This window comes from Stomoxys calcitrans, chromosome 5 (genome assembly GCF_963082655.1).
Source record: "Stomoxys calcitrans chromosome 5, idStoCalc2.1, whole genome shotgun sequence".
In the NCBI taxonomy this organism is placed as follows: domain Eukaryota; kingdom Metazoa; phylum Arthropoda; class Insecta; order Diptera; family Muscidae; genus Stomoxys; species Stomoxys calcitrans.
Genome location: NC_081556.1, coordinates 6,153,525 through 6,165,954, shown reverse-complemented (window position 1 = coordinate 6,165,954; position 12,430 = coordinate 6,153,525). Strand labels below are relative to the sequence as shown.

At 35.5% G+C, this 12,430-nt stretch overlaps 1 protein-coding gene across 4 annotated transcripts in view; it reads left to right on the top strand.

The window, feature by feature from the left end:
- The window catches only part of LOC106095223 (arginyl-tRNA--protein transferase 1), a 48,203-nt gene extending 45,546 nt beyond the window's left edge, over positions 1 to 2,657 (top strand). For 3 of the 4 annotated variants that reach the window (XM_013262494.2, XM_013262474.2, XM_013262467.2), the window contains exons 9-10: positions 1,772 to 1,807; positions 2,453 to 2,657. In XM_013262494.2, coding sequence (XP_013117948.2) covers positions 1,772 to 1,807; positions 2,453 to 2,545 — 129 coding nt within the window. In that variant the 3' untranslated portion in view covers positions 2,546 to 2,657. The remainder of the gene's footprint in view (positions 1 to 1,771; positions 1,808 to 2,452) is intronic. The other variant, XM_013262480.2, reaches the window with a different exon arrangement.
- The last annotated feature ends 9,773 nt before the right edge of the window (positions 2,658 to 12,430 follow it).

Genomic DNA, 12,430 nt, shown 5'->3' with positions numbered 1-12,430 from the left:
GCCGAACGTACAAAGATTTTACTTGTTTTATTTGAATCCGATTTTTTTTTTATTACGATTCAATTAAAATTAATTGGTTTAATCATTATTTTCATACAATCTAAAAAAATTTTAAATGTAAAATGCGATTGAAATTTTTATTTCTTTCAAATAAATCATTTTTTTAGTCTAAGGGAAAACTAGGGATTTCTTAAAAATTCTTTCAGATTAAGATATATTGCCATATTGGCATTTTTACATATATAAGAATGTAGTGAACAAATTTTTTTTTACCGATTTGCACGAAATTTGTTACGATAAAGTTTTGTACCATAACAAAAAAACATCACAAACAAACTTGTCCATTAAGGAACAGGGGCAAACTTCTCACATATCAATGAGTGCTGTCCAATTCAACTTTTATGCTTAATGATATGGAGCCTCCTTTTTATAGCCGAGTCCGAAGGGCGTGCCGCAGTGCGACACCTCTTTGGGGAGATGTTTTTACATGGCATAGTACCTCACAAATGTCGCCAGCATTAGGAGGAGATAACCACCGTTGAAATTTTTTTGTGATGATCCCGCCAGGATTCGAACCCAAGCGTTCAGCGTCATAGGCGGACATGCTTACCTCTTGCACCCTACCAAATTTCGTTAAAATCCGTTAAGATTTCGATATACATAGCTCCGAAATAAAGATACTCTTCGATAAATGGACTTTGTCGTTAAAAAACCGGAATATCGATTTCGATTTTAGACCCATGGTTTCATATCTGAGATTTTCCTGTGTGTGTTGTTGTAGCCACATGTCTATATGTGGAGGTGGCGATCCTCATCTAGCTCCTATAGATGAGCAACATCGTTCCGGTCCAAAGGACCGATCGCCGTGCGAACATCATGGCCATTGGTTATTTAAAGGCGCCAACAACTCCCCTTGTCATATCGAGCATCATAGGCACTCAGTATTTATGCAAGAGCCGGCGCCACCCGGCCTCTCACTGAGACACTCCGCCCCATACCGCTGATTGTCCGCGACTGCAATTGCAGCAACTACGTATGGATCATTCCACTATCCGCAACCCGTGGACGCGCCCGGCCATTTCTACTGCGACCCAACAGCCACAACTTGCCCAGTAAATGCACGCTAAACATGTAACATTTAAGGATTGCACGCGAAGCAAAAATCTATCGTATGTCATCGCAGCTAAGCTTCTCGTGATAACAATGAACAAAAAATAGACCCTCCCTAGTGCTCATAGTTATCCCGTGCAGGGGTGTGCTTTGCAATATGAGTGACATTAGCGACTCGCGTTATCGGCGTATGGGACAACAGTCAAGATTGGAACTTCTGATGTAAACAACATTTAGATGGCGTCAAACAAAGCACAGTGGAAAGGAATCGATCTTAAGTTGCACCGTAACTAAACTTTAAATTTGTTACTGTTTTTTTTTCGATTCCATCCCACTGTGCAACGTTAGATGGCGCCGGTTGGTAGTTGTGACCTAGATTATAAGGCCGACATCAATTTCCTCTTGTCTTGTCTTTACACGTGTAATGTGACGGTACCGATTCTTGTTGGTACATCCATGGTCTACGACCCAAATGCGTGCTCACGGCTCCAAAGCAGCTTCCAAATTTTTCTCATAGTTATTGCTTGATTTAAATTTAAATGGTTATGTGTTACAAAAAAGAAAATAATGCACTGTTTGGCAAATTAACTCCACACAACACTTATTTTTCATTCAATTCACCCTTAATTACCTTGCACAAAAATAACAAAATAATACACAGAGGTCTATGAACTTGGTGGCTGCTATAAGGAACAAGGTAATGTAGTAGAAGTATATAGACTGTAAATATGTTATATAAAGAACCAATTAAAAAGTGAAAACCCCCTCATATTGAATTAATTTGTATGGTAAAGGCAATGGAGTAGTAAATGAGAGGCCATTTTTAAGGATATTAAAAAATTCTATGCACACTTTGCTTAATTATTTCAAAGTTTTTCTTACTTAAAAATCATTTCGTTCTACTAATTTTCATACTCCCACAAAAATTTGTATTAACCTTTTTGATCATCAAACCTATAACAGACTCTTTGAAATCCATCTGCTTAACTCGTATCCTTTATTTAAAATTCATTTTACTGTACTAATTTTCGTACACCCACAACAATTTTTCATTAAACTCTTTTGGTTTGGAAAATGTAAAAATGTAGCCTAATTTTAGGCGAAAAGAAAGTCAAGAACTTTTAACTGTTAACCACTATAGCTAATATACATACGGCTTATAATAAATTATAAACATTATTTTAATTGGAATGTGGGGCATTTAGCTGTCAAGCTTTCCTCAAATAGTTGGTTCTATTTATAATAATTGTAATATATGTAAAATATATGGTTGTTAATTGTATTGTTTGGTGTCACACCCAACAACATCTGCTTAAATATTACCATTTATCACTTTTTACAGATTGCTGGGTCTGATGATCATGCTGCAATTGTAGAATATGGAAAATTGGTTGGCAAACCTTTAGCACATCGTATGCTCTATTTAAAAATGTAATTTTTAAATAGAAAAAAAGTCAAAATGTCGAAATATCTTTGCAAATATTAAGCATACACTGGATATAATAACACTTATTATTGTTTTGAAAATAAGACATTGTTTATTTATTGTTAAAACATATAATTAATAGTTTGCTTCAAAATAAATTTAATTTAAATATAAATATATTGTTAATATAATAAATGAAACAAAGTATGTATTCGTGCCATTAGATGTATGGTATCATTGTAGTTGTATGGATAAAACAACCATCGCTACAACGCAAGCACTGCATTGGTAAAGAACAGCTAGTGTGACAAGTTGTCGAATTTGTTTAGTATCATAGGATCTCACAGTGTTTAGTGTGTTATATCTTCTTTTTCGATTGCAACAAAAATCTTCCATCATTTAGCTCATCTCGAAAGAGAAATAAACACCAAAAGGCATTTCACATCGTTTGGATAAATTTGTCCTGTTTCAAGTAAACACTCAATTAGATAAGTAAGATAGAAGAGCAGTCTGTAACAAAACTTTCTTACATCATTTCTAATCAATTTAATACACCGTGGTATTTTCTGTAGTTGATCAAGGATGAAATATATTTTTTTAATGTTTGCTAAATATTTGGTAGGGTGTGCATTTATTTGTTGTTATTGTTCTAGCAGTGTGTTGTACACTGAGGCGGCAGCCCTTGACGATTAGGGAAGGACTTTATGGGGTCAATCCGGTAAATATAATCGGCTGTCATGGGATTGTACATATATTTGTATTTTTGGACTATTCGGTTAAACGTTTATTTGAAAGTTTAAGTTCAACGATTAATCGAACAAGAGCAAAAGGGGTTGTCGATTAACCGATTAATCGATTTATATTATGTCTAATAAAATGGGATATTTTTGAAATGTTATTTTTCAATTAATTATAATATAATAATTAATTAATTAATTAATTTGTAAATAGGGCACACGGATCCGGTTTATTTGATCTTCTTGAACTTAAGCCTAGTACTGACTTCATAATCCCTTGTACTGACTTTAATCATATCTCGGCACGGGATAGCTGTGAGCACCACACAAGCTGGAACATTGAGTTCGGTTCTACGTGGTGCTCATTGCCGTCAGGAGAAGCTTAGCTGCGAGCTACCCGGCGAGTCCAATGGCCAACCTGTTCCCGAGGTGATCGGTCCTTTGGAGCTTGACAAGGATCGCCACCTCCACATGAAAATGTGGTTACAACAACAACAACTGACTTCATTCACAGCGAAAATGCCTATTAAATTATTGCGAAATCCGACGGACTCTTTTTCTTTGTCAGAACTAAAATAAAAGTCAAAAAACAACACACAACAAAGACAGCAGTGTTGAAGCAGAGTTGATTTGGCCCATTTCGTGAAGATTTAGTTACATTTGCATTTAAAATTGTGAGAAATTTGTCCTGATGAAACGACATGTCGCTATTATTTTGCTCATAGAACTCAGTGCCACAAGTAGGGAACAAATTATCGAAAATTCAGACAAATGAAACAATTCATATGTTTTTTAACATAAAATCGTTTAATCGAGTAACCGATCTAAATTATTCGATTATTTCTTTATTAGAAAATATCTCATTTTCAATTGTTCGATTATTTGAAAGGTCTCGAAAAATCAATTAATCAACCTTATATTTGGTAGAGATGGTAAATTATCAATCGCACTATGGATATTTTATTCTTTCTGAATATTGATTGATATTTTTCCTATCGATACTATCGGCAAAGTTAATTTATTTTGCAAAATTGAACAAAAATATCCGATTCGACACTGAATGTCTCCTTTAAGAAACATTGCGTCTATAAAGGGCGGCAATTTTCATTCGATTGGACTAAAATTTTTTACAATAATTTCTCTCATGGATGGCAACCAACGTTCAGTTGAGTGGTTGTCTGACAACGCAACCAAAATAAAAATTTGTATTATGTATGACAGCTTTTGTCAATTGACATAGATAAATTATATAAACTAGATAAAGAATTTGAACTCCGCACATAGACTGATTGGTTGTTGTTGTTGTAGCTACATTTCATGTAGATGAGGCGATCCTCGTTAAGCTCCTGTAGGTTAGCGAGCTCGTTCCGGTCTAAACGAGCGATCGCCGCGAGAGCAGGGTGGCCATTGGTTATTTAAAGGCTCCAATAACCGGTATTTGTACAAGAGCCGGTGCCACCCGGCCTTTTACCAAGACTCTGCTCGATACCGCTGATTGTCCGCGACTGCCGTTGCATCTACTCTGTATGGAGCATTCCACTATCCGCAACCTGTGAACTCGCCCGGTAGCTCGCAGCTGTAAATTTTATTTTTTTTTAATTTTTTTGGCAGAGCTACTTGCTTTGAAGAAACATAAAATAATTAGCGGCACCTATAAGCATGATATTTGCTGTTATATTTTGAGAGCACAAAAATTTCTCTGTTATTTCAATCCTCTTCGAATGTCGACAGTGTTGCCAGTATTGGGGATTTCTCCCCGAATTGGGGATTTATTTTCGAAAATCGAGACTAAATTTTTGACTTGGGGATTTGATAGAAGAAGTTTTCTGTTCAATATTTGGTTTGTAAATTGTAAGTGAAAAATGTTTGAAAAAAAGGCTAATGACTTAAAAGTGGAGTGCGTAAATAATCTTAATCCTGGTGTAAAATGATGACAGGAATGTGTTGATGCAGAAAATTTGCAGTAAATATGTTAAGTTTTTCACCACTAAAACCAGAGTACCCTGCTAAACATAAAAAGAAAACTCAGCAATTGCACCAATGTCGCTGTTTTTATACAATAAAGTACGAAGCACTTGTTATCGACATGTCCCACTTGGCAATGGTTATCTCTCCAGTACACTTGACTTGAATTGAAAGTATAGTGCTAAAATCTTACATCCATATTTCATAATTTAAAAATTGTATATCCATGACACACATCTTTAGTCGGTTTGGCCGTCAGTAAAAAAAATTTTTCATTTTTTGATTTTCAAGTTTTTTGCATATTAGGGCGAAGATCATTAAATTTTTCAATTCTTGTTTGGTTCACACACCAACTACAATGGGTAATTTGTAATTTGTTGATGAATTTGGTTACAATTACTCATCAGACATATTAGACGTGAAGGCTTTAAGGGCCGTACTTGGGATGTTGTACCGAATTTATTGCGAAAAAGCCTATATGATACAAATATCAATTTATTGCGAAAAAGCCTATATGATACAAATATCACACTAACCACACTCGACAACCCTGTCTAGTAGCTGTAATTTTCCCAATGCATGTGTTTTTTTGTCCAAAGAAGAATTAATTTTTTTTCAAAATTGGTTGAGGATTTTTATTGAAGATATATGCACTTGAAATTGGGGATTGGGACAAAGGATTCGAAATTTGGGGATAAGGGACGGAAAAATACTGGCAACCCTGGATGCCTGGATGGCAGTCCCGCAGCAAGAAAATGTGTAAACTTATAATTAAACCACCACAAAGACGTTGTGAAATACCATGAATAAAAATTTTATTTTAAATTTAAAGGACTGTTGCCCTTATTATTTATTTTAACTTGTAAAAGATCATTTTATGTCGCCATTTGCTGCTCTTCTCAATGGTTTTCTTTAGCTGCCCCAAATTCAATATTTTTTCAACAATTAAGAGCTCGCCTACTGCACTTATATCCAAGTTAATTTGCATTAAACCAGCTGCCGTCCATACAATGGAAAAACGTAGACACTCCTGGCAGTGGCCGGTGGCCTGTGATTCCTTTTTTTCTTTTATTATCCGCCAGTTTAATTTTTTCTTTGCTCTTAAATCTTTTCACACTACCAACTATTCTTCGGAAGTACTCGGAGTTGTTTTTTTTTTGCACTCGCACAACCCCTTTCTGCATCTGGGTTTGCCTCCTTTTTTTTAAATCAACAATATGTTTGATTTTGTGGGGATTTTAACCATGGTGAGCCCTACAAGTATCAACACATTTGTAATAAACAAAAAAATTAACAATTTGAGCAAAAAACCAAAAATAGAAGCAACAGAGCAACTATAAACAAGTAAGAGCGTGCCAAGTTCGACCGGGCCGAATCTTATATACCCTCCACCATGGTTAGCATTTGTTGAGTTCTTTGCGCGGCATCTCTTTTTAGGCAAACAAAGAATAATGAATAAGAACTGTTATCTATTGGATCTATATCAAGTTGTAGTCCGATCCGGATCTCTAGAGGCTTAAGAAGTCAAGATTCCAGATCGGTTTATATAGCAGCTATATCAAGTTATGTACCGATTTAAATCGTACTTAGCATACTGGTTGGAAGTGACACCAAAACACCACGTGCAAAATTACAGCCAAATCGGATAAGAATTGCGTCCTCTAAAACTGAAGAAGTTAAGACCCAAGGTAGGTTTATATGGCAGCTATATCAGGTTATGAACCGATTTGAACCATACTTAGCACAGTTGTTGGAAATGGATACCTAAACACCACGGGGAAATTTTCAGTCAAATCAGACAAGAATTGCGCTCTCTAGAGGCTAAAGAAATCAAGACCCAAGATCGGGTTTGATGGCAGCTATACCAAATCTTGGACCGATTTGGCCCATTTACAATTCCAACCGACCTACACTAATAAAAAGCATTTGTGCAAAATTTCAAGCGCCTAGCCTTACTCCTTAGATAGTTAGCGTGCTTTCAACAGATAGACGGACGGACAGACGGACGGTACCAGCCCATAAACCGCACAAAAATCACACATCACACCGTTCTTGAAGTCTCAAGTCCTACTGCCATATAAATGGCTAGTTCTGGGGGTGACAGATTACTTTTTAGGATTTCGACTACGCCTGTCGTAAAGGAACACATGTCTACCTGAAACATCATACACTTGTCCAACTACATACCCCTATCAAGTAGTTAGAAAGACCCCTAATCCCTTATCCACCTTAGAGCTATCAGTGAAAAATCAAATCTCAACGTCCTCAAAAAAAATATCCGCCGCACGCTAACTATCGAAGGGGTAAAGCTAGGCGCTAGAAATTTTTGTTAGTGTACGTCGGTTGGGATTGTAAATGGGCCGTATGGTCCATGTTTCGATATGGTTGCCATATAAACCGATCTTGGATCTTGACTTCTTGAGCCGCTAGATGGTGCAATTCTTATCCGATCTGGCTGAAATTTTGCGCGAAGTGTTTTGTTATGACTTCCAACAACTGTGCTTAGTGTCTCGCAAATCGGTACATAACCTGATATAGCTGCCATATGGAATGGACTGAAATATCACACAATGATTTCTACAATGTTCAGCATTCAATTCATTTATGGTGTGCTGCTGAGAATTAGGAGGCCACCGTAGCGCAGAGCTTAGCAAGTCCGCCTATGACGCTGAACGTCTGGGTTCGAATCCTGACAAAAAAATTTTTAGCGGTCGTTTTCCCCTCCTAATGCTGGCAACATTTGTAAGGTACTATGCCATATAAAACCCACACTTCATAAAGGTGGGTGCATGAAATTGACAACGCGCGTTCACAAAGTCATCCCCCATACGTTGTCAATATTTTCTACGCCTGTTTATGTTAATGATACCACTGGTGCATGATTTTGCAACATCTTGTGTTACCAGTGTGTACAAGCAATAGGTCATCAGGAAGTACTCAGTCCCACACCTGCAATTAATGCCAAATAAGTAGATATTTGTAATATGACAATATTAAACATATTCACCAGTTATCTTTTTCAATGGATTATAAGCACGCGTTTGTCTTCAATTGTTCATAACATTTCTCGGAAATAATTATTTCGTTAATATTTACACCCCTAATAAGGGTATTATTATTGTCAATGATTATTATTATAATGAGATTTTGGTATTTATTGCTTCGAAACTTCAGTTTGCATACATCAACGGACATGATAACAACGACCAGGCATGTGTTTGTGTTTGTAAAAAAGCTTAGAGACCAATAAACGGAAACGGATATGTGTATACATCACTGCAACACTGTCAAGGGCATGTCAACACCTATTAATAGAGTTGCCTACAATATATAAAATAGGCCTCAATACCCATTTGTGTATAAGAATTCTCAAGTTGTTGATTACAGTAAATATTTGCTCTACATAATGTTTGTTTTTCGTTGTTGTTGTTATCTTTGTGCCAATTTGGGCGACTATAATGGAAACACGCTTTCAACGCACGCTTTATGCCACCACCATAATTATTTGACTTAGATTTTCTACTTTAAAGTAAATATGGACATAAATATGTATGTAGGTACATTCGTATTTATCAGATTTTTATCTAAGGCTTATCTTCAGAAATAAATGGCAGAGATTTGCTTAAGGAACCGTAAACATACACACACAGTAATGACATCAATAAATTAGTTTATGACAAAGCCGCTTGTAAATTAATCAACAGTTTTTGTTTTTCTATGCAGCAATGAGGGGAATCAAAATTTTATTAATGGCCACAAATTTTCAAATTGATAATGATTTTTAATGGCAGTGCTAACAAATTTCTTGGAAAAGAATATTATTAGGGTTCATTTGTTTTATTCTTTCATTTCAAAGTCCTATTTTTGCATAAAAATAATCCCATTCTTTAAATTTTGGTGTTGTATGAAGTTTGGACAATGATATTTGGCACTAAATAGTTAACTGATAGGAGTTATTAGCCTTTGTTTTTGTACAATGGAATTATGTATTTGCAATTTGCGTCATACATAATTATTGGAAACTTCATCCAAACACGTCAATTAATTAAACCTGATTTATATATACATGTACATAGTATATGTGTGTTTGTTTCATTTTTTTGGCTATTCTGGCTCAAAAGACATGTGACTTCCAATGATTCAGTGTCAAAAATTTGCACCTTTATCTTAACACCAGTTGCTTGGAAACACAATTAATTTGCCCAAATCAAAAGAAAAAACAATTTGGGGATTTTTGAGAAAAAAAAATAATTTAAACTAAAAATCTTCAAAAAAAAACCGCAAACAATTTCGCTCGCGCATTTTGTTTGACTGTCATTTTTTGGTCAAATAGCACATATATAATGGAATTAACATTTATATGTTAATTATTTTTGAAATAAAAATACCTCAACAATTTTGGAAAGTATGTAGTTCCAAGTTCGTAGTATCGTAATTTTTTGCCTCATAAATTCTTTGTTGCCTTCCTTAGATATACAAATATATGTGTTAAAATAAAATTATAGCATGCGATATAAAATACATAGTATTATTGTTGGTGGTTCTTTTATTATGCGACCATAATCAGATATTCTAAGGCATAATAAACCCCGGCTGTTTGACGTTTTAATATTTACATATATGGCATTTGCAGAGTTGCCGCTGTATTCTTAATTTGTAAGCTTACTGCAATATATTACAATGTGTGTGAGAGAGAGAAAATATGAGAGTAGTTGGCATGTTCTTAAGCACTCTAAGCTGAGCGCTAGAAATGTTGAAAGATATATGGTGATTTCACTCTGAGAGGCATAACAGTTGAATTTGTTTTGTTTGGGAATTTTCTTCTATGCAAAATAAATAATCAAAGAATTTGCACTAAAATTTAATGAAAAAATTAAAGTTTGAATGACATGACGATTGTTTTCTGAGTTAAAATTTTTTTTTTCAAAATTCAATAAGTAGACTGGAGGAATCATACCACTCCAGTGCCAGCGTGCAGGTCGCTTAACACGGTGTTTTATAGTAGGTCTGTTCGCGTATTTTTCCAGTAAAAATTTGCTAGTAAAAATTTGCAAGGGAGTAAGAACAGCCTTTACTCTCTTTTGCGTTTTGTTTGAACTAAAAAGCTGCATTTCATAAAACAGCTGTTCGATGCTGCAAATTTCTGCTGGAAAAAAAAACCTCCAGTAAAAACTTGCATGCTCTCAATTACAACTCTCAAAATGTTGCCTACTCTCAGGTGCTCGTCCGCTCTCTTCTGCTGGCAAATAAAGTACGCGAACGAGGACAGAGGACTCTTGAAAGCAAGAAATTCTTGTTGGCTGTGTTTATGGACATTTAGGGAGCCTTTAATAATATAAAACAATCGTTAACAACTGACTATTATTCACTTCCAATCCAACTAAAATTTGGAGTTGGAAGTGAATAATAGTCAGTCGAAGTCAGAAAAATGTTTTTCAAGAAGCCAGATAATTAGTGAATGAAGATGCTTGAAGTTCATTCATCTTTCATTCAAAACCAAAGCAAATTCTTATGGATAATCGTCTATGAAGAGAAGTTGCAGACTGCATATAGTCTGATATGACATGTAAATAAAGACCAGGCAACCAGTCAAATCAAGCCGAAGCGTAATAACTGTTGCGCCTTTTTTTGTACGTTGCCTATAAAACCTGAACCGATTTTATTTATTTATTTCGTCTATGGACTATAATCCTTACAGACAATTGCTTAATAGTAAATTAATTCTAAAAATCTTTTAAATTCATTAATATTAAGAGAGAAATCTATATCATAAATAAGATTTATTCTATTAACCTCTCTGAGGGTTCTTATAATCGGCTCATTCATGGCATAATTTGTTCTATGGTAAGGCACATAAAAAAACTCAGTATTACGCAATCTCCTCGTAGGAGCATTAAATGAAATTAGATTAAGTATATAGGGACAATCTATCATGAAATTTTCACAGATGGTAGAGCTTGGCACGCCGATGGATATAGGGTACCCCATTTTTTGATATCCGAAAGGGGACGAACCCTCCCTTTTACCCAATTTTTCTGAAACGATATATCTCGGATGCACTGATTTAAGCGAAATTTGGTTTGCAAACTTATGGTAACCCAAAAATTGGTATAAAACTTTGGCTCAAATAACCGTGGGGGACGCCCTACCCCAAAACCCACCCAAACGGACATGTTTACCGATTGGGACAATATGAGCATCAAATGAAAAGTATTTAAGAGTCGAGTACGAACTTAATAATTTGACGCCAAGTGTAGGGGGGACCGATACTTGAATGGAGGTTTAAGGTTGCATTTCTACCTTTTTTTAGATCTAGGACATAGACTATCAAGGGTTAGTGCATATTCAAAGGCTCTAAGTCATTAAAGCCTTAATTTTTTAGTTTTAGAAGTACAGGGTGTGCCAAAGAAACTTACTTATTTGAAAAAAAACTGGTGGTGAGTTGGGCGGGGATGGGGTCGAAAGAGGGCATATATGGGGGAGGGAATCCCCAAGTTTGTTTCTCTCCCCTGTCACTTGCCATCGTGCTCTGATCTAGGGAGCACAGGGCCTTCGCCGTCAAGAACTTGTTTTCTAACGGTAGCTCACTTGTTGCTACGCAACGTGCATTACGCGCTCGCTTTGATTCTCCCCCTCACAGTATCGTTTCTGGCCGTAATTCATTTCTGTCATGGGTTAACTTATTTCGGATCCCTACGAAATTTGTATGTATACCATCTCATAATGTGAATGACTCTTAATTTTTTCTATGGGTGTAAGCGCAAAGTTTCTCTGCTAACATTGGCCTCCCTGTAGTTTTCTTTAATCACAATTATTTGGCCTTTAGGAAAATTCCATCATTTATCAGGCTTACACTTTTACTTTTTCGTTGTTTCCTAATTCTTTTCGAAATAATTTTGTTAAATGTTTTTTATTACTTTCAATATGTTTGCCTGTTAGGGCAAGAATAATTTTTCTAATGATGTTTTCATTTCTCTTTCAAGATGAGCTTAATAATTATTTTGGTTTGTTTTGATTCTCTTTAACCCTTTGGCCTTCATTACTACAACGGCAACACTACGATCTCATCTATAATCAGCATTTAACGGTATTACGACGATTTTGTTGTATTCTTTCATGTTTTTTGCGGTTTTTTTTATCACTGATGTGCTGTTATTGTTGTTCTTGCTTTCCTTAACTCAGATGATTGCGA